The sequence below is a fragment of the Ipomoea triloba genome, chromosome 6, assembly GCF_003576645.1.
Source record: "Ipomoea triloba cultivar NCNSP0323 chromosome 6, ASM357664v1".
NCBI lineage: Eukaryota > Viridiplantae > Streptophyta > Magnoliopsida > Solanales > Convolvulaceae > Ipomoea > Ipomoea triloba.
Window position 1 is genome coordinate 23,346,201 of NC_044921.1, and position 21,586 is coordinate 23,367,786.

General features: G+C 36.3%; 1 protein-coding gene, 1 long non-coding RNA gene and 1 pseudogene across 2 annotated transcripts; 1 reads left to right on the plus strand and 2 right to left on the minus strand.

Annotated features, from left to right (window-relative positions):
- Positions 1-700: 700 nt before the first annotated feature.
- Positions 701-2,512, minus strand: LOC116023312 (annotated as a pseudogene).
- Positions 2,513-3,937: 1,425 nt separating this feature from the next.
- LOC116023311 (uncharacterized acetyltransferase At3g50280-like) lies at positions 3,938-6,040 on the minus strand. The gene is made up of 3 exons (XM_031264301.1): positions 5,505-6,040; positions 4,891-5,282; positions 3,938-4,621 (listed from the first exon to the last, which is right to left on the minus strand). Exons 1-3 carry the CDS (start codon positions 5,921-5,923, stop codon positions 4,062-4,064), a joined length of 1,371 nt encoding a protein of 456 aa, XP_031120161.1. The 5' UTR covers positions 5,924-6,040; the 3' UTR covers positions 3,938-4,061.
- Positions 6,041-16,048: 10,008 nt separating this feature from the next.
- On the plus strand, positions 16,049-17,609 carry LOC116023299. Its single transcript, XR_004099404.1, has 2 exons — positions 16,049-16,161; positions 17,068-17,609. It is a non-coding gene; the product is annotated as an uncharacterized LOC116023299 (long non-coding RNA).
- Positions 17,610-21,586: the final 3,977 nt, after the last annotated feature.

Consider the following 21,586-nt stretch of genomic DNA (forward strand, 5'->3'; position numbering starts at 1 on the left):
TAATATTTAAAATTAAGAGACTAAAAGAATAAAAACATTCATTCTCACTAAGCTCTTGGACAACAAGCAAAGCATCAGTTTCCATATGAACTTTTGTGATGCTTTTCTCCTTCAGCCAGCTCAATGCTTTCCTTACATCCATTTCTGGTCGCCTCGTCCAAGATGGTCGCCGATGATCAGTTTTTTATCAGAAAATATGCATGAACCCTAGTGAAACACTATCACAGGTTATTAACATGTTTTAATTTTGGGCCTCACTGTACAAAAATAAAATACTAAAGGGTTTAATTACATCTTTAAAAAGTTTAGGTGTCTAATTGACTTTTCAGATAAAGTTTGAAGATCTATTCGACCATCCTTCCCTTTATTTTTTAATCTAATTCATCGTTTAAAAAAAAATCTAATCCATCTTGACCCAACATTCACAAATGCTAAGTTTAGTTCATGCCGCCTGTTAGATGTATCAAGCCCAAAATGCTACGGAGTATTTAAGAGGGAAGTCACTCAATTTTTTTAATATAATATCACTTTTTCGATAAGTTTTTTTTTTGAGAATGTCATTTTACATGTAATCAGCTATTAGCTAACAACTAATTTACTAAACATTTTTCTACAATTAGTTAATGCTATAAACTAGTTAAATTCAATAACCTACACTAAGAATTGCTATTAACCAAACATTGCACCGATCAAGTTTAATTAGACTCGACTGCATTATGATAGTGTAAGGAAAACAATACTCAAATCTCATCATCTTCTACAATCAAGATGATTACAATGATCTAAGAACATTATGACCCCTACTAAATTAAGCCATCAAAACATACCATGTCATAATAAGGAGTAGAATTTGGGAGTTAGGTACAAATACTCTTTATTCTGCTAATAATTAGGCCAGGGTGTCCATACACTCCATATCAGATTCTAGAGCTCCCATACACTGATGCGAAAGACAAATTTCAAGATCCATGCTCCCTCCACCTTCAATCCCAGGGTACAGCGAAACCTTCCCGTCAAACTTATTAGCATATCCGCTTCGAATCGCCACCGCTTTTCCCAGACCAAACTCCACGCTGTACATATTAAACCGGGGCGAGCTGCCCATCATTACGCTGCAAGGATCAAAGAAGTCCCCGAGCCGATACACGAACGCCGATTCAATCCACGCGTTAACCCACTCGCGAATCACCGCATTGTCGTGGCTCGCCACTGCCCGGTGCAGTTTCCACGCCGCCCAGCCCAGCCCGTGCTCGAAAGCTCTCCCGCCGCCGCAGTGCCCCTAACGGTCTGGAGGCAGTTCCCGAAGTAATCGTTCGAGAGTGGCGGGTCGAGCCTGGACCGGTTGTTTATAGCCATCCGGCAGTTTGTGATTGTTGTCGCCAGTAAATTTCGAGCTCTAGTTATGCATCTCCAAACATGAGCGGAGAGGGATTGGAGAGACGAAATCTTGGAGTTGGAGGTGGTGGTGCCTTGTGACGGCTGGTTAAATAACAACTTCTAGTTATTTAGTTCAACGAAACTATTTAATAAGTCTAGTCTAACTTATACCTCTTAACTAAGGCCCCTAATATATAATATATATTATTAGTGAAAATCTTACATTGCATTCTTGATTGGCTCGGGCTTTGAGCTTGGCTAGAGACTCCGTCGAGAAATGGAAGACTCTTTCCCTTAGGGGCGGCGCCTCGTGACGGCTAATGAACTGATCGTGGTGGGTAAATGGAAGATTCAGAATCGGGCCGTGATTTTCAGGGAACCAGCGATCGTGAATTGGTTGCCGCCGGGAGATGGGGTTCTGATGATTATTGGCTCTGAATATTTCAGATAATGTGTTCAAGAAATTCCAGAAAGATGTCCCATCACCCACCATGTAGTTCATGGAAAATCCTAGGAAAACGCCGTTACTCAGCTCGGTAACCTGGATGGTCAACAAGGATCTCTCGTGACCATCATGGTTGATAGCTCTGTGGTGCAAATATATTTTGTCCTATTACAAACTTTCCATTTCAATCATACACACAGTTCGTACATATGAGACATACACAATACCTGTCGTGGTCAAAGAAAGATTGGACAATCAGGGGTACATCCCGGGGAGAAAGGATATGAGCAACGGTGAGATCAACGGAAGCCAGCACAAATCTGGCTCCGGGGCTGTTTTCGCAGTCAATGAAGACTGTAAACCCAGCGCCATCCTCTCCCTTGGCGGTCGAAAGGCGGCCTGCCAGCGGGTAAAAATGGACGAGGGTGAGGGAAAGGCTGTGCTTGAGGGTGTGCAAGAAAGTGGTGAGATCGAAAGATGGAGGCTTGGCAAAAAGGTGGCCTTTCTGAATGTAGTCAGCTGAGAGCAGAGCTAAGTCCCATGCTGATAAAAACACAGGTTTTTTGGATGCTTCTGAGCTGGGGTTTGGGGTGATGTAGCACTCTGAGATGATCTGAACCGTAGGAGGAGGAGGAGGATCCATTGCTTATTAGATTGTGTCTACTGGGGAAGATTGATTCAGTGTGATTTCTGTGGAAACTAATGAGGGAGTAGACATTTGATGAGGCAATTTGATGAACCAATGAGGGAGTAGACATTTGATGAAACAATTTGATGAACCAATGAGGGAGTAGACATATCCCTTAAAGGGACCTAAACAAAAATCCACCAACCCTTCAAATTCGTTGACTCTATGAGGGAGTAGCCATGCATTTCCCTTAAAGGGAACTAAACAACAGTCCACCAACCCTTCAAATTCGTTGACTCTGATCTTTTTATCTTTTTTTAGTAAAAGTAAGACTTTCATAAATTCAAATAGTTGACAATAAAAGAATAAGGGTCAATTGTCCACCTGATATACAACCATAAAACATGTTTCCCTAGCTAATATATGGGCAATCATGTTCAAATGAGAGATAGTTACCTTTGACAAAGAATCTAACATATCTTTAATATCTAAAATTAAGAAAGCTAAAAGAAGAAACACCTTCATTCTCACTAAGCTGTCGGACAGCCTTCAAAGCATCATTTTTCAATCTGAACTTTTGTGATGCCTTTTTCCTTCAGCTGTCTCAAAGCTTCCTTTACTGCCATTCATTCCGCTTCGTTAGGGGTAAAAACTCCATTTCTGGGTACACTGATTGCAGCAATAAAATTTCCCTTGTCATCCCGAAGGATCCAGCCAAGTCCCATAATGCCGCGTTGTTCATCAACCGCCCCATCAGAGTTCAATTTCAACCTACTTGGACTTGGTTTCTTCATTTCGCTATCCTCTGGTTAGTTTGGTTCCTCCTATTTCTGTCTCCTCTCTCAATGCTCCTCCAATCATATAAGAAAATTTAGGAATGTATAGCACCGTCAGAAAATGACTATTTGTGAGTGGTAAACATATGAGTGTATAGCACCATCTTTTGATACTTTGCAGGTAAATGAGTCACCAATGATTCATTGATAAATAATTTAAGTAACAGATGATGTATTTGAGACATATATTTAAAAAGTGGTAATAAATACAAATAAGACAAAACCCAAATGAAAAATTGAAAAGGGATACCATTAAAATGGTAGCAAAGCTTATAGCAGACTCTAAACTCTTTAATATGTTGAAGATAGGCCATGAAGTGACTGAGGCCCTTGTGGTCATTGGACTGACCTAATTTATTTATTATTTTAATCTAACCCATCTTCTTGACGCAACATGCACACATGATAAGCTTAGTTCATGACACCTATTAGATGCATCAAGCCCAAAATGCTACGGAGTATATAAGATGGAAGCCACTATTTTTTTTTTGGTTGTAATATACATACTTATTAACAACTTTTTTAATAAGTCAGATATAATCAGCTATTAATTAATAGTTAATTTATTAAACATCTCTCTATAAACTAATTAAATTTACTAACTCAATTAGCTAATTACTAAATACACATAAGTTTTTTGAATCATTGATCAAGTTTAATTAGACTCGACTGGATTACGATAGTGTAAGGAAACCAATACTCAAATCTCATCTTCTACAATCAAGATCATTACAATTATCACAGTTGAAAACTTTAGATTTTATTCTGCTAATAATTAGCCCACGGTGTCCATAAACTCCATGTCAGATTCTAGAGCTCCCATAGACTGAGGCGAAAGACAAATTTCAAGATCCATGCTCCCTCCACCTTCAATCCCAGGGTACAGTGAAACCTTCCCGTCGAACTTATTAGCATATCCGCTTCGAATCGCCACCGCTTTTCCCAGACCAAACTCCACACCGTACATATTAAACCGGGGCGAGCTGCCCATCATTACACTACAAGGATCAAAGAAGTCCCCGAGCTGATACACGAACGCCGATTCAAACCATGTGTTAACCCATTCGCGAATCACCGCGTCGTCGTGGCTCGCCACTGCCCGGTGCAGTTTCCACGCCGCCCAGCCCAGCCCATGCTCGAGAAGTTCTCCCGCCGCTGCGGTGCCCCTAACGGTCTGGGCGCAATTCCCGAAGTAGTGGTTCGAGAGTGGCGGGTTTAGCCTGGACCGGTTGTTTATAGACATCCGGCAGTTTGTGATTGTGGTCGCCGGGAAATTTCGAGCTCTGGTTATGCATCTCCAAACATGAGCGGAGAGTGATTGGAGAGACGAGGGTCCTGCTCGGTGAATCCGATAGTTGTTAGCTGATTGGGTTAGAAGTTATAAATAGTATAAAATTAGCTAAAAAGGTGTTTTAGTAAATTAGTTGATAGATGTGTGACGTAATTTTTTCTCAAAAATATTGTTTTGAGTGTCTTTTTGAGTTTTAGTATTTTAGAGTTACAAAAAGTTATTAATTAAATAGTTATATTGATTTTTTTAACAAAGTCAAATAATTAATAGTGTTCAAATATGTTAAAATTAGCTGATAGACTAACTATTTTACCAAATTCTGCTGAAATCTTGGAATTGGTGGCGTTGCATTCTTGATTGGCTCTGGCTTTGAGCTTGGCTAGAGATTCCGGCGAGAAATGGAAGACTCTTTCCCTCAGGGGCGGCGCCTCGTGACGGCTGATGAACTGATCGTGGTGGGTAAACGGAAGATTGAGAACCGGGCCGTGATTTTCAGGGAACCAACGATCGTGAATTGGTTGCCGGGAGATGGGGTTCTGATGATTATTAACTCTGAATATTTCAGAGAACGTGTTTAAGAAATTCCAGAAAGATGTCCCGTCACCCACCATGTGGTTCATGGAACATCCTAGGAAAACGCCGTCTCTCAGCTCTGTAACCTGGATGGTCAACAAGGATCTCCCGTGACCGTCATGGTTAATAGCTCTGTCGTTTGAGATTAGCAGAACAAGCATCAATAATAACAAAAAATGTACATATATTCATGATCCATACAATTATGTGGATTATGGTTCACAGAGTAATTTGTTATAAAATATTCCATTTTTGTCATTGTAATGTTACAAAATTACTCATAAGTAAATCTTGTACTCCATCATAAGGTTCAACAAGTATCATCATGCAGTACATATGGGACATACAAAATACCTGTCATGGTCAAAGAAAGATTGGACAATCCGTGGTACATCCCTGGGAGAGAGGATATCAGCAACGGTGAGATCAACAGAAGCCTGCACAAATCTGGCTCCGGAGCTGTTTTCGCAGTCGATGAAGACTGTATACCCAGCGCCATCTTCTCCCTTGGCAGTCGAAAGGCGGCCTGCCAACGGGTAAAAATGGACCAGTGTTAGGGAAAGGGAGTGCTTGAGGCTGTGCAAGAAACTGGTAAGGTCAAAAGATGGAGGCTTGACAAACAAGAGGCCTTTTTGGATGTAGTGAACGGAGAGCATAGCTAAATCCCATACTGAGAAATGGACAGGTTTTTTGGGTGCTTCTGAGCTGGGTTTTGGGGTGATGTAGCATTCTGAGATGAACTGAACCGTAGGATGAGGAGGAGGAGGATCCATTGCTTAGCTATGATGCAGAAGAGTAGATTGTGTCTACTGGGGAAGATTGATTCAGTGGTTGATTTTTGTGGAAAGATACATTTGAATGAAGCAATTTGCCTTCTAAAGGGAGTAACCACCAACCCTCTTTTTTTTTTTTTTTTTTTAAAACAACCAACCCTCTTCAAATTCGTTGACTCATTCATTAATATAAGACTTTGGAGTTTGGACTCATCGGATACCTCTCCCAACAAATCAACAATTACTGCATAATTAATTTTTTGGGTGAGAATGGATACTAAACCATAGACATCTCTCGCCAATCCAATGGGTAGCTCAAGTTGTGGGTAAGAATTCCGGGAGAATTCGGGTTCGATTCCCAGCTCCTCTCAGAGCAAACTGGGTGGATCCGGACCTGGACAGTTGAACCCGAACCGAAGAGAAAGACTCCGTAAATTTACTAAAAAAAAAAAAAAAAAGAGAAGTTCAAATTCTCTTTCTCCAAAAATATATATGAATTTGGACGATGGCAAGGAGTTAGGCAATTGAGGAGATAATTTAGTAAATAAAATTTTCTTTTTCCATTCTTTCACCTTTCTAATTTTTTATTTTTCCAAAAAATCCTTCATTTCCCATTTTAGTAAACAATGTCTAGGTTGTTCATAAAGCTTTAAGAAATCTTGTTATTATCAAACCAACAGTTGACTAGTCTTTTTATTTCTTTACAATACTTATGTTTAAGGGATCGGAGTACAATGTTATACTGCATTAAAACTTTATAAAATTTATTTGCTATATAAAATAATTGGGACTCGAAAAAGAAATATGCACACCATAATATTTGTGATCTTTATAAGAAAGATTGATTTGTTGTTTCAAGCCCCCATCGTTATATCGTTATCGTGGACCAGGGTCCACAGTGCTAAACGACGTCGTCTAACTAAGTTAGTGGGGAGTTTATGTGTGACGGACACCGTTTGTTCCGTCCAAACTCCAATCACCGTTATGTATAATTTTGTGTATTTTATTAGGAAATAATGTGTATTTTAATATATAATTATGTACATTAATGATTTGAATGTCATGCATCATGAAACATAAATAATACGGAGTAATACTTAAGCTTATGGTTATGTGTATTTTATTAAGAGATTGTGTGTATTCTAATACAAAGTATATAATTTTGTAAATTAATGATTTGAATGCCATGCCTTGTGAAACATAAATGATAATACTTAGGCTTATGATTCTGTGTATTATATTAAGAGATTATGTGTATTCTAGTATATAATCGTTACATTATTGATTTTCAATACCATACACAGAATCCGTGTAAATAATACACATAATGTCAAAATAGAATGCACAGAAAATTGTCACACACGTACACATAACTGATTAACACACATAATCCATAACCATAATACACATAATTACTAACCATAATGTACATAAATGATAACACTAAATACATAAACACATCAGAACTTATGCATAACTCATCTTATATTACTCAAGTGATTAATATACATAATTGAGATATATGTACAAAATTCATGATAAGAATACACAAAATATCAAAACAGAATGCACAGAATATTATCACAACATACACACAACTTAAGTAAAAAGATACAGAACGATGGGCGTGATAACAATAACATTTTATTTTCCTAAAAGCTCATTTTATTGTTTTTTTTTTCTTAATTCTTCTGTCGTATTTGACATTTAAAAATTTGTTCAAAAATTAAACTATTGAGGATGCTGGTAGAAAATAAGAGTGACTAAGTTGCCCGAAAGGTATGGTTTCCGGCTGGTGGTCTGAATTGTCGTTGCCGTCGTTAACGACAATCGCTCCCTAGTAACGGCAGTCTCCGGCGGCTCCCGCCTCCTCGTTGGTCAATCGCCCGTCGTTTAGTCGTCATATCTCTTTGTCGTTTCCACCCCGAAGACTATACTCAAGTAAAACTTTGACGCAAATTTCTGAGATTAATTTGTGCTTTGAATTTTATTTTAACCAGGGCCAAATGGCACCGAATAATGTTGAATAGATTATTTTTGCTTCTAATTGTTGTTTAAAGCACCATTAACTTTATTGCTGTATCCTTTGTTAGCTTTCTGATAGAGGGTGATGTAGTTATTATCTATTGGTTTTACAATTGAGATGGCTGAGAATGAGGTTCCTAATTTCCGAGATACAAGGCACTGTTCAAATGCTGTTTTTTTCGAACACAGTTATAGGAGAGTATTGTTTCTTATAAGCTTATGGAATAGTGCATGAAAACTTGTCACGAAAGAACAAATAAACAAATGATAAAAAAACTGGCAAATACTGGTAAATAGTTTTTATCTTACTAGGTATGGAGTAATTTCTGTGTTACATTAACAGCTCCTTCTCTCATCTTATCATCTTTTGCGTTTCATTCGTTGCCTACTAGGTAGTTGTTAATGATTGTGGAGTACAAAGTGAGGTTTATGCCTGGAATGCTGATCTTGATTGAATCCAGTTCTAATGTACTTGTATTCCATTCTTTGTGTTCTTTGAAGATTTGGAAAATTTCCATTTCAGATCATTCATCATACCTTGTTTTACTAGTAAAGTCTGCTACAATGTTTTCCCCAATTCTAGGATCAGCTTGATAGAGTATTTGCTTCACCATGCTTGAAAGCTCATATTGAAGTTTGTTTAATTGCATCTCAAAGCCTACTACCAGTGTTGTTATTGCATGTAGGGTGTTTTGGCATTATAATCTATAAGAGCATCTAACCATAGAGTTGAAACATTGTAGTGAAGTAACCTTAACCAGTCTTGTTATGTGTACAGGGGTGTTTACTTCAGAACCTATAAGCTTATTTAACCATAAAGTTTTTGAAAACGTTGTAGGGAAGTAATCTTTTTTCCCATTATTTGCATTAACTTAAACCAATAGTGGGTTTCTCAGCGATCTCCTAGTTGGACATTTGAAGGAATGTGATTGGAATAATAAATACTTCTATATCTGTGGTCTCTATGTATTAAAAGAAGAGAGCAGCTCTAGTCATGAGGCCTTAAGTAAAAAGAAATAGATAGTTCCATGTGTGAACTGGAAGATACATGTTTAAGCTTTTTGAAAGACAGCCTAATTGGACCTTGAAGTAGCTGGTCCAAGAAACACATTAGCCTGCTAAGCTAGTCCAAGAGTTGGCAACTTCTGTTTTATGATTGCATGATCCGCTAGAAGTTTGCATTTATTTATTTATTCCTATTTGAGATTTGTTACGTTGTGCTACTAATCCAACCACGTTATCAATTACCTGCTGCTGCCGATAAATATATCTTAGTATGAAATTTTCATCTACCATCATTGCTACTAGTGTAATAAAACTATGCCAATATTTCCAGATTTATATGGCGTTTTCTGCTTCTTGGCCTCTCACCCTATTGCCATGGATTTTAGTTAGCAGAGAGTGTTGAAATTGACTACACTTAAAAAAACTGAAAAGAAGCAAAAGAAAGACATGAATAAGAGAAGTGGAATACAATTTGTAATCAATTCACCATTCCTTTTGGTTTACATATTGTAGAAAACTGATGTTTCAGACCAGAAAAAATGCAGAAAACTGATGTTCAGAACTGAAAGAAAAGTTTCTGATTTATATTTCTGATCTATACAAAGATTACAAGATGTTTCTACTCTCTACACTCTATTATTTCAGATATACACACTAATATATATACACACAAGAGACATAATAAAACTACACTGCTCTAGGTAGACACTACACTGCACTGCTCAAGAAGTCTGCCCAAGAAGTCAAAGATGTGGACTGCCCAAGGCAGACTGCCCAAGGCAGATATATTTAATATTTCAACACTCCCCCTCAAGCTGAGTTGTATATATTATACAAACCCAGCTTGGAATTGAATTCTTCAAATCTTGTCCTAGGTAGAGCCTTTGTGAATATGTCAGCAATTTGTTTCTTTGTATGAATGTAGTTGAGTTCAATGGTTCTTGAATTCATCTTCTCATAAATGAAATGCCTGTCTATTTCAACATGCTTTGTTCTATCGTGATGAACTGGGTTCTTAGCAATGCTGATGGCAGCTTGACTATCACTGTGCATTTTGAAGGATCTAGGAACCTCAATTTTCAATTCATTCAACAACCTTTTAATCCACATCCCTTCACATATACCTAATGCCAGTGCACGATATTCTGATTCAGCACTGCTCCGAGAGACCACTGACTGTTTTTTGCTACGCCAAGTGACCAGATTTCCCCATACATAGGTACAGTAACCACTAACTGATCGCCTATCAGTCAACTCTCCAGCCCAACTAGAATCCGTGTAGACTTCTAGGTCTCGATTGTCATGTTTTCTGAAGTGTAACCCAAGACCTGGTGTCATTTTGAGGTACCTCAGAATACGATAAACTGCTTCCAAATGCTCCTCATTGGGGTTGTGCATATGTTGACTTACAATACTAACAGGGAAAGCAATATCTGGCCTAGTATGGGAGAGATAAATTAGTTTTCCCACTAATCTTTGATAACTCCCCCTCTCCACTGGAGTTGGTTCCCCACTCCGGTTTGTCTTTAAGTTAGGATCCATTGGAGTATCTGCTGGCTTACTCCCAAGCATTCCAGTCTCATTTAGAAGATCTAAGATATACTTCCTTTGAGATACAACAATCCCTTCTTTAGATCGAGCTACCTCCATTCCAAGAAAGTATTTGAGGGGTCCTAAGTCTTTGATCTCAAATTCTGATGCAAGAAATCTCTTGAGATTTGAAATCTCACTTGAATCATCTCCAGTTAGGATTATGTCATCCACATAGACAATAAGAATCGCTAATTTTCCTGTTGAAGAGAATTTCACAAACAAGGTATGATCAGCTTGGCACTGGGTGTATCCAATTTTTACAATTGACTTTGCAAACCTATCAAACCATGCCCGAGGTGATTGTTTCAAGCCATAGAGAGCCTTTTTTAGTTTGCATACCAATCTTCCGCTAGAGTTCTTCTCAAAACCTGGTGGAATTTCCATATAGACTTCTTCTTCCAATTCTCCATTTAAGAATGCATTTTTTACATCCAATTGATATAAAGGCCAATCACAATTTACAGCAAGTGATAACAAAACTCTTACTGTATTGAGTTTGGCAACAGGCGCAAAGGTCTCCTGATAGTCAACACCATATGATTGAGTGAACCCCTTAGCAACCAACCGAGCCTTGAATCTATTGATGCTCCCATTTGGATTGTACTTGATAGTGAAAATCCACTTACATCCAACTGCATGTTTTCCTTGAGGTAAGTTAACAAGAACCCATGTGCCATTTTTCTCAAGAGCATTGATTTCCTCATCGATAGCAACCTTCCATTTGGGATCTCTTAGTGCCTCAAGTTGAATTTTTGAGCACGGACCGACTTCATTGGGTGATGCTTCAGATGTTGTAGCCACATTGAGGGCTTGAGGAAGGTTGGGATGATTTGTGACAGCCGAGTGAGAAGGATGTGATGAATTGGATGAATAATCCAAAGGTAAAGAATCTGCTGGAAGGATTTCATCAAGTTTAGACATAGCTGCTGCAGATTTTTATGGTGAGGGATGACAAAACAAAAAATCTGCTGTAGAGATTTGGTGAAGGATGATTATCAGAACTGGAATGGATTTAGGACTGATATTCTGGGTAGAAATGGAGATTTTCTGGGATATCAGAACTGAAATTGATTTAGGACTAATATTCTGGGCAGAAATGGAGATTTTCTGCTGCAGAAATGGAGACTTGCAGAGCAGAAAATGAGGTTTTCAGAGCAGAAAATGGAGATTTTTCAAGACTTTCAGGTTTCAGAACTTGAGCTCTGATACCATGTAGAAAACTGATGTTTCAGACCAGAAAAAATGCAGAAAACTGATGTTCAGAACTGAAAGAAAAGTTTCTGATTTATATTTCTGATCTATACAAAGATTACAAGATGTTTCTACTCTCTACACTCTATTATTTCAGATATACACACTAATATATATACACACAAGAGACATAATAAAACTACACTGCTCTAGGTAGACACTACACTGCACTGCTCAAGAAGTCTGCCCAAGAAGTCAAAGATGTGGACTGCCCAAGGCAGACTGCCCAAGGCAGATATATTTAATATTTCAACACATATGCTTCCTGTTGTTGAATTTTTTCATTGGAGGATGAGGTTCAGGGTGAACTCCTTTTATGTCGGAATCAACTCATAAAATGCTTTATTTATTTATTATTTTTCCTGTGGTCTCTGCTTTGCTTTTCATCATTTTTTATTATATGCCATATTTGGTTCGTAATTCTGAACTGAGCCAGTTTCAAAAGACACAAAGAACAATTTAAACAATCAATTACTTACTGTTGTGTGGATCCTTAGGAGATTGCCCTAGATAATAGGATTACCTCTTGAGAAGTAATGTGAGATTACAAGAATGTAAGATTACCTTGTGTGTTTAGTTGGGAGAGTGGAAATGTAATATTAACTTGATTAGTTGGGGGTTATATTTTAGGTTATATTGTATAATTTACTTAAATGCCTGCAATATATGTATTTGAAATTTACATTTTAGATTATATTGCATAAATAAATATACTCACGCCAATAAATAAATAAATATACAAACAAACGATCATATAAATAAATATGTAAATGCAAATTATTATTTTTATTTATACATACACTTGTATATATATGTGTGTTTTTAAAGGAAAAAAATGAAAAATCATACAACATAATTACATAACCAAGGTAATGTTACAATACCTAACTACCTGAGTTATCTCATAACTTGAACTAAATGAGGTTATATAAGATAATCATTCAGACATTACCGTAGTTATTTTATATAACTTTTAACTAAATACACCCTTAGAGTCATTCTCAAGTGATTAGTACATATTTATGAACCAGGCTCACCTGAACATGTTGAACTAATTCTCAAATATTAAAGAGTACTCCCTCTATTTAAGTGGAATGACATGATTTCTAGTTTTCACTTTCAAAATCAAATGGTATCCACTCCTTTCAAATGAAAGATTCAACGATTTCTTTCTAATATAACATTGCTCAAGAGGTTGGATGATGCCTGAATTTTATACTTCTTAAACTCACTTTTTAGTTCTTAAACATGAAATCAATTTGTAAATTGTAAAGCCTAACCTTGCATTTCTCTTAACACTAATCCCTAGTTTCAAATATCCTTTTAGTAGTCATGCCTACGTCAAACATCACTCCATTTTGAAAGAGAAAGTGGACATTTTATTCAAGTTATTTGTAGGAGTTCATTTTTCCTTAGTCATGTAATTTCATTAATTCACTTGTCCTTACACTGGCAAAGCTTGTGCTTGCAAATGAAAACATTCTTATTCTTAATATTATAATAGAAGGAAAACTTTTTATGCCTGCATATCTTTCTTTTGTGAGGCAGATTTCCAGTTTGTATTTCTTTCAGGTTAACATAAGTTTTCCTCCTGCTTTATTTGCCCCCTATCAACTGGCTTGGTGGGTTGAGACTTGGAATTGTTCACCAATGGATTTAATATGCTTTTGAATGCAAGAGAATAATAATTTGCTTATGCTTTATGAAATGACTGCTCCATGAAATAATACTGAGAGTATTTCAATTTAGTGACATAGCTTTATGCCTTTATCACATACAGCCTGTTCCAGTGAATTGCAGTTTGGATTGATCTAAATGTGGTGATAGTGATTCATTTAAACATATAGACATAGGGAGCCATAGTAGTTGTCATTCCCCTCCTTTCCTTGTTCTCTCGGACATCATGATATTTGACAAGCTTCAATTTGGAAATACTTCAGTCCATGTCATTGAAAGCTGTATTACTTCTTCACCTTTAAAATTCAGTGCATGCCCACGGCTTCTTGAGAATGGAGCATTGTATGTCATTTTGGTCAATTAGGCATGTATTAATGTAGTATATGTTGCAAGGTGGCAATTTGGTCAGTAGTGCGGAGTGCCTATGAGTAGATCTTTTCAATTTAGTTTACAACGTTTCTATGATGGATTTGTATGAAACATTTGATTCCAAAAATTAATGATGACTTAGTAGTCTTTTTCTGGAATGTTGCCAATAACACATTTCCATGTTAGTGCGGCCTTTATGTCAATCAAAGAGTTTGATTCCTTAGATTGATATTGATGCCTAATTGATCCACTTCAAGTTGTATAATTATTAATTCTCATCTCTATCACCTTGTTGCGCTTCTTGGGAATTATTGTCAGGATATAAGTGGTTTAGCTTGCTGCATTACTTTGTATGAGAAAACCGTAGACGCAAAGTCACATCTGAGGTTGTATTTTCCTTATCATGGTTATGTGATTGAGCTCAGAATTGGAGAGAAATGTCATGTGATATCAAGAGACCAAAAAAAAAACTACTTTAGTCATGCAAATTGGCACCTTTGTCATCTTGAATGGTGCTCCTTTCTTTTGCATGCGTACTACATTAATAATAGTCAGATTGAATAACCTTTGGTCCAATTCTGGATATAATTTCTTGAATTATTTCTTATCATAATTATGGGATTTACATAAGCATTGCTTGATATTTTGTTTGTTTTACTGTATCTATTTCTTCCATTTTTTGACTCCATGGTACTTGTCCATCCTATTACAATTTACAAGATAGAGGAATTTGCTCCTATATGGATCTGTTATTCTGTTAGAATTCTTTTATTTATGTATTTATTTTTATAAATGTTTTGTGACATATGATGACAATAGTTATATACATTTACTTGGTGATGAGTTGCATGACTATCGCTGTAGGAAAAATAACTTAACATTGCACCATGATCTTATAGTTTAAAATATGGAACTCATTTGTAAAATTCCTGGAGCGAGCTCTTTTTGACTTGTTGAGTGTGAATGGTTACCAATGTGTAATGCACTGCTTTAGTTTGTCTGAGACATGTGAGTCGCATTTGATATAATGAAAATGATCACCTAGGAAGGAATCTTCTTCTGTTGGGAAAATCTTCACTGGTTACTACATCTTAGGTTAAGATACTTGTATTGTCTTCTCAATTTTGCAATTGGGCAACAGATCAACTTGTCTAGATTCTCTCTCTCTTTTAGTGGTGGCCTAGGGGTACCAGCAACTTGATCCTTCTCTTCGTATGATGCATTCTGGAGGAATTGGAGACTATGTCAATCCCATAAAAGTGTGTCAAAAGAGCACACAGGAATTAAAATAATTTAAATTCTTTGTTTTGTTTTGTTTTGTTTTTTTGTTTTTTTTTTTTTGCTATGAAGACAGAAATGGTTCAACTGATGAATGGAATCTGTAATACCTAAGCCACACTTTACTCAATGGGATCATTGAAATTGACATTTATTGTTTGGTTTTTGTCTTTAACAGTCACATAATCTTTCGAATGCCATTAACAATTATTGTTGTATTGGCTTTCCTAAATTCCTGAAATACCTAAATGTCTGAGTTAGAATACAATGCCACTTAATGTACATTTTCCAATATTCGCTCTGATCTCAAGAATTGATTGTAGGATGCATGCTTGTGTTTCCCAAATATTGGAAAGAATGAGTAATGTTATAAGTTTAATAAGCTTATTACAAGTTGTTGCTGGAATTCTTGATGCACGGAGAGCCTATTTAAATTAAATTGGACAGCTTGCTAAATCTACTCAGCTCCACTTAAGTGAGTTAAGTCTTAAAGCCACAGTATAGATTTATCATTTGCCTGCCCTATATGTATCATCAGATCCAAACACATGTAATAAACTTTTCTTTTTCCGTACATACATAAAAAGGTTAGGCAGGGATGCCTAATCCCTTACTATCCGGGCTCTTATTAGAGGGTACCCTTCCCAATGGAAATAATTGGTTGAAAATCATGTACTTGGAAGAACAATCCCATGCTCCTACTAGTTTATGCTTTATGCAGATGGCTACGATTCCTTTTGTATCATTTCCCCAAATTTTTATTGGAAGTGTGCACCTATAATAATTTGCTGTATATCTAAAGTTAAGTCTTGATATATGATGCATGGATGTTTTCATAATGAATTGCTTTTAGCTATTGGCAGAACAGTAAGAGTTGTTAATAATGTTTATACTTGGAATAATTTGTTGATTCTCAATCAAATGCGGGCAAAAAGTGAGAACCATGTAGGTTGTGACCTGGTCAATTTCGTAGTGCCATGGTTATCAAGAATGTTTATCCAGTGAAAGGGACAACCTGATGAGCATCTACCAAAGTGAAGGTAATTATCACTTCTCTAGTCTTTGAGATCAGTGTGAATGCTTGATGTTGGATTGCATGGATTTATCGTTTAAGTTGCGTCCCCTCACTTTAGTTACTGGCTTTGTGAAATATCTTCAGCTGGGTCTCATTTTCTGTATTGCTAGTGGGTTAGTGGGTGGGATTACTTTATGTCCCCAGAACAGCTAAAAGAAAGCAGTAAAGTGTCCTCAGTGCAAATAGTCCACTAGCAGATCGAGAATTATGGAAGATAAAACTGCATAAAGCTAGGAATAACCTTTTTCACATCTAGAAAAAAATGTGATGTTATCTTTATTCATCAAAGTAGGGGATCTGAGACTGGCCAAAGCTTTTCTAATCCTAGGATTCATTATTTGCCCGCGTTTGATGCGCTAGTCATTTCTTTAGAGTTCCGATCCTAGGCAAGGAAGACATGTAGGGTGCAATGATGCACTTGGACAACCGTCCATCCTATAAGTGACATATAATTCATGTACTTATTCAGAATTAACTTAATAGTTCTATGCCAAGTATGTTGACATAAACCGGGGCACGAGTAAAAATTCCCCACCCCCGCCCTTATTTGGAGCTTGATACTTTGATCAGACAGTCACTCCTCACTTCCTCAGCCCAGTCAGCCACTATTTCTAACCACCTAAGTTGTCTGCCACATGAGAGGCGGGATGATCAAAGGGGTAGGATGTGCGGGGAGAGAATTCAGCCATTCAGGGGCAGTATGAGTAATGCATTCCCATTTAACATCCAGTGGTAACAATCATGTGATGTGGGGGCGCCCTACTACATACAGTGATGGGACACTTGTGACCTATCATTCATAAACAGATATGAACGTACGTCGCTATTTTGTTAGCTAACCTTAACCTATATCTTCATACGTGGTGTTTAGGTCTGCCCCGCCACACACCACTGGATTGATGCATTAGCGCTGTTAGTGTACTGTGATATGGTTGATGCTCTGCTCACTACTAAGCAGCATGCTTGGGGAGAATGGAGTCAGTCAACCATGAAATCATCGCCCCCCGCGATTTCACACTCATCTTTCATTGTCTTTCCATCTTCCATGGTGGGAATCTTCGAACAATTCGAAGGCGACTCTCTTCTTGTCCTGTTGTGATTAAAGACTCGCCACAACATGCCCAGTATCTTTCTGCAATGTTTTAGGTGAAGTATTTGGAGATTGGTTTCTATCTTGTCTGGAGTTTCAACAGCAATGTGTCAATTTCCGTTTTTCCTGTTTCTGGAATTCTTTATTTTTTTTTATCTCACGCCATCAAATGCTAACCTGTTCTGGTGAACAGACAAACAGAAGACTACAACAGATTTTAGAAACCCCCAGATCTCTATGGGTACCCATTGTTACAAGTGGAATATCGCAATCATCCATGTAGCCACATAAATGCATGCATTCAATAACTAATTTCATCATAATTATCTTATTTGATTTACAATAAAGCTCACAACTGTTTTGCAGCTGAACTTGGAACCTTGTTGTTACCAAGTCAACTACCTGACCAATTTGGGTGTGGTTGCTCCCAATAATTATTCTTATGTGAATTTTTCTAAGGTGTCGATTGGTACTTGTCCTTTTTGTATCAAGTGTAGTAATGTAATGTATGGTAACATGGTATGTCTAGTTGTATTAAGTATAGTAGGGACAAATATTGATAGTACCTAGTACTATTCAAGTATATTTATAACATACAATATATGATTGTATCAGGTACTAAAAGTCATCGTTGTTTATCAATACCGTAAAATTTCTCTTGTACACAAGTTTACATAGGTTGTTGCATTTTCAAAATTTTTTATATTTATTGACTACTAATGGATTGCCAAGAATTAATAAACTATATAAGATGAATTAGCAATTCACTGAAGGTGAATAATCATTGAATTTAAATATTTAATTATTGTGGTTGGCTCGCATTTGCACGAGACATTATTAGTCTCAACTCAAGTAGTTATGCAAGTGTAGACAAACAATCATTAATGATTACTGTGATTTTAAATATTTAGTTTAAATTAAATGTATATAATAAAAATACTAACAATAATCATTTATTTTAAATGGAATGAACATTTGTAGTTTTGTACAGACTTCATCATTTCATTTTTCTTTTTTTCGTGTGACAAGGAAAATCTTACTGTAGTCGCAACTCACAATTATTATTTGAAAGTATGTATTGTGTAAATACCGATTATTTATAAATTATAATAGCTGCAAAGCACACAAAACATGTAATTATGTAAATCAATCTTCTGATAAGAAAATTATGTTCTACCTATTCAATCACCTATTTCGACATTACTTCATCATTCTTGGTATACTTAAGCTTAATTAATTTGTTAATTAGTTTAACTAACTGTACTCGTGAGTCGTGACATTATTCGGGTAATTGAATTGAATCTGTTGACCCGATCGCATCAAATCAAACTGAAAAGACAAATCAACTTGATGATCCATTCTTGTGAAGCCTTTCTAATTTCTTTGCAAGTTAGGTTAGATGCCAACGAGATCTTGCTTTAAGAAAACTTTAGATTTGATTTTTCTTCTCAACATTCAAACTTCCACTCAAAAGAAAGTTTATACTTTATTTTCATTTAAGAATTTGAAGTAAAGGTAGTTATTATTCTAGTTCTAGTCCGAGTTATTGGTTCAGGTTTGGTTCCTTTAAGATCAGTCACAATCCTCTTTTAACACATTATCAACTGGAATTTTTGGGATTAATAGGACTCGTGCCTATTCCTTTTTTTTTTTTTTTTTTAAANTTTTTTTTTTTTTTTTTTAAATCAAAGAATGGTTATTATGCTAGTTTACGCCGGATTCAAACTGAATTGGTTCAGCTGGAATGATCCTTTCAGAGCTTGTTTCGTACTTTCCTATCAATTAAATTTCCGAAAAAATGTTTACAAAGATTAATTAATATGTTTGGTGATTTCAAAAAGAATACGTAATTGAATAAATTTGGTAGATTCCTAAACACTTGGGAAATAGAATCATACCTCCGAGAAAAAAGAATCATACCTCCCATAGGTGGGATTTACTCACTCTCTCAAGGTTGGTCCCAATCCTATTACAACCCATAATCAATTGAAGTAATTTGGAATTGAAGTAATTTGGAAACCAAAGGATATCTCAAGTGACAAATGAGCTTCTTCGCGATGATGATCCCCATGTTAAGTTGTGTTCGATCCTCTCAAGCGACAATTTCTTTTGGGTTAGCTCTCGTGCCTCTCAGAGCGAACTGAAATTAGTCGGGTAGACTCGGACGGTAAGACGGACAGAGATTATTATTGTTTACACCAAAAAAAAAAAAAAAAAAAACTAGAGTAGTTTGGGACTAATTTAACTCATGCCCACCCCTACTTTCAACCAAGGAATGGTTATTATTCTAGTTCAAGGCTAATCCTTTCAAGACTAGTTCTAGTCCTCTTTCAACCCATTATCAATTGGAATAGTTTGGAACCTATTTGACTCGTTACCACCTCTAATTCCGATCTGTAAGTCACATAAATTTGAAAGATAAAAAACAGTAATGAAACTAAAAATAAAACAATTGACAAAAATATAACATTTTAAAACTTAGGACAAAAATGAAAAAACTTCTTTTCCAAATGCGTTCCTTGTCAGAACGGATCAAACACAAACATAAGTGGGACTTGCATTTTTCGAAAAACGTAAGTCTCACTTGCGTTGCTTTTTTTTTTTTAATTTTTATTTTTTTGATCTCAACGACCAAATATGTCGCCGGCTTCTTCGATGAAGGAGAAGCCAGCGACCAAACTGGTCACTGGCTCCTCCCCAACGACCAAACTGGTCGCCTGCTTCTCCTTCGCACTGGAGAAGTCAGCGACCAAACTAGTCGCTGGGGGTTGGTCACTGGCTTCTCCTTCGTCGGAGAAGCCGACAACATATTTGGTCGCCGAAGACAAAAAAAATAAAAATAAAAAAAAAAAAAAAAAAAAAGAACAACGCAAGTAGGACTTGTGTTTTTCGTTTGCATTTGATCCATTCTGACAGGAATGCATTTGGGAAATGAGTTTTTCCCATTTTTATCCTAAATTTTAAAATGTCATATTTTTATCAATTGTATTGTTTTTGGTTCCATTAGTGTCTTTTGCCCAAATTTGAAAGATTAAACATGCAACTTGAAAATAAGTTGTTTGCTTGAATTAAATAAAATTTGGACTGAAATTAGGAAGTTGTCATCTATACGTAAAAAATGCGATTAAAACCAAATAAATTCGAAATTCCAGGAGGGTCCATACTTGATTGATCTCAATAGACACATATCAGAAAAGAAACACACACCACTTTTATCGGTAGAGAAACCCAGTTTTCAAAAGTAGCAGCCAATCACTATGCCTTTTCCTCCCTTTTCTTGTCAATTTTACTCCCAAAATCTGTTTCTTCCAACTTTTTTTTTTTTGAAAACCTAACTATATGGTTGGTTATAAATCTTCTTGTATTCTATTAGAGTTTACTAGTGTAGAATTGAATTATTTGTAAACGTGAAGCTAGCCGCCCACCTTTTGACACGGCCTAGCTAGCCCGCAAAGGATAAAGTAAACCAACTTAGGCTATCATAATTGATCGACTCAAACCAAGAAAACTAATAGATAATTGATAGTTCCCTTAGGCAGTCAAACTTATAAAGTCAATTGTTTGACTAACTTGATTGAGGTGACTCAAATTAGCTGGCCTCACAGTACTTATTAAGGATGAGTTGATTTACACATAAGGAGGCACACTACACTTATTTTTCACAAGAGCATTTGGATTCTTCTCCATAACTATGGAGTATAATTATTGTTAAACTTGTGGTGATGACATTTATTTTTAAAAGACAAATGAAAGTTGGTCCATGCACTTGAGAAGTTTGGTGATGGGGTGTGGGGCTTGGGGCATGCCTTTTCCACCCTTATTTTCTGGTAAAATTTTAGATCACACAACTCCTTTAATTAATTTTCTTGCAAACAATAGTACACCTCAATCAATAATATTTTGTACTAAGATCAGATGTGTTAATTAAAGGACTACTTATAATCAATTCTTTCCACCAAAGTTCCCACTCCCAATTCTCTCTCTCTCTCTCTATCCAATGTGTTCTGATTTCACATCCTTTGCTTTAAGAGACATTTTGGCCCCATCAATTGAGACCACCATCATTCTGTAATTTTATTTTATTTTTTCAAAATGTAAAATAAAAAATAATGCCTGCCCCTAGGAGAATATAGAATTCATTGCACTATGCCTTTTGATCCTTAAAAGGAGGAGCTTCTTCCTGGCAGCTTTGCTGTTTTTTTATTCTATGTAAATATATATATATATATATATATATATATAAATTTAAAAATTAAAGAAAGAAAAGAACACACTGTACTGTCAATGTCTGTGTATGAAG

What these genes read in the sequence shown, in the direction of transcription:
- LOC116023311 (XM_031264301.1), bottom strand. Translation starts at nt 5,923, where the DNA reads ATGGATCCTCCTCCTCCTCATCCTACGGTTCAGTTCATCTCAGAATGC. An exon ending in TCTTTCTTTGACCATGACAG is followed by an intron (nt 5,283 to 5,504) that starts GTATTTTGTATG and finishes CTCAAACGACAG; the next exon opens with AGCTATTAACCATGACGGTC. An exon ending in CAAGATTTCAGCAGAATTTG is followed by an intron (nt 4,622 to 4,890) that starts GTAAAATAGTTA and finishes TTCACCGAGCAG; the next exon opens with GACCCTCGTCTCTCCAATCA.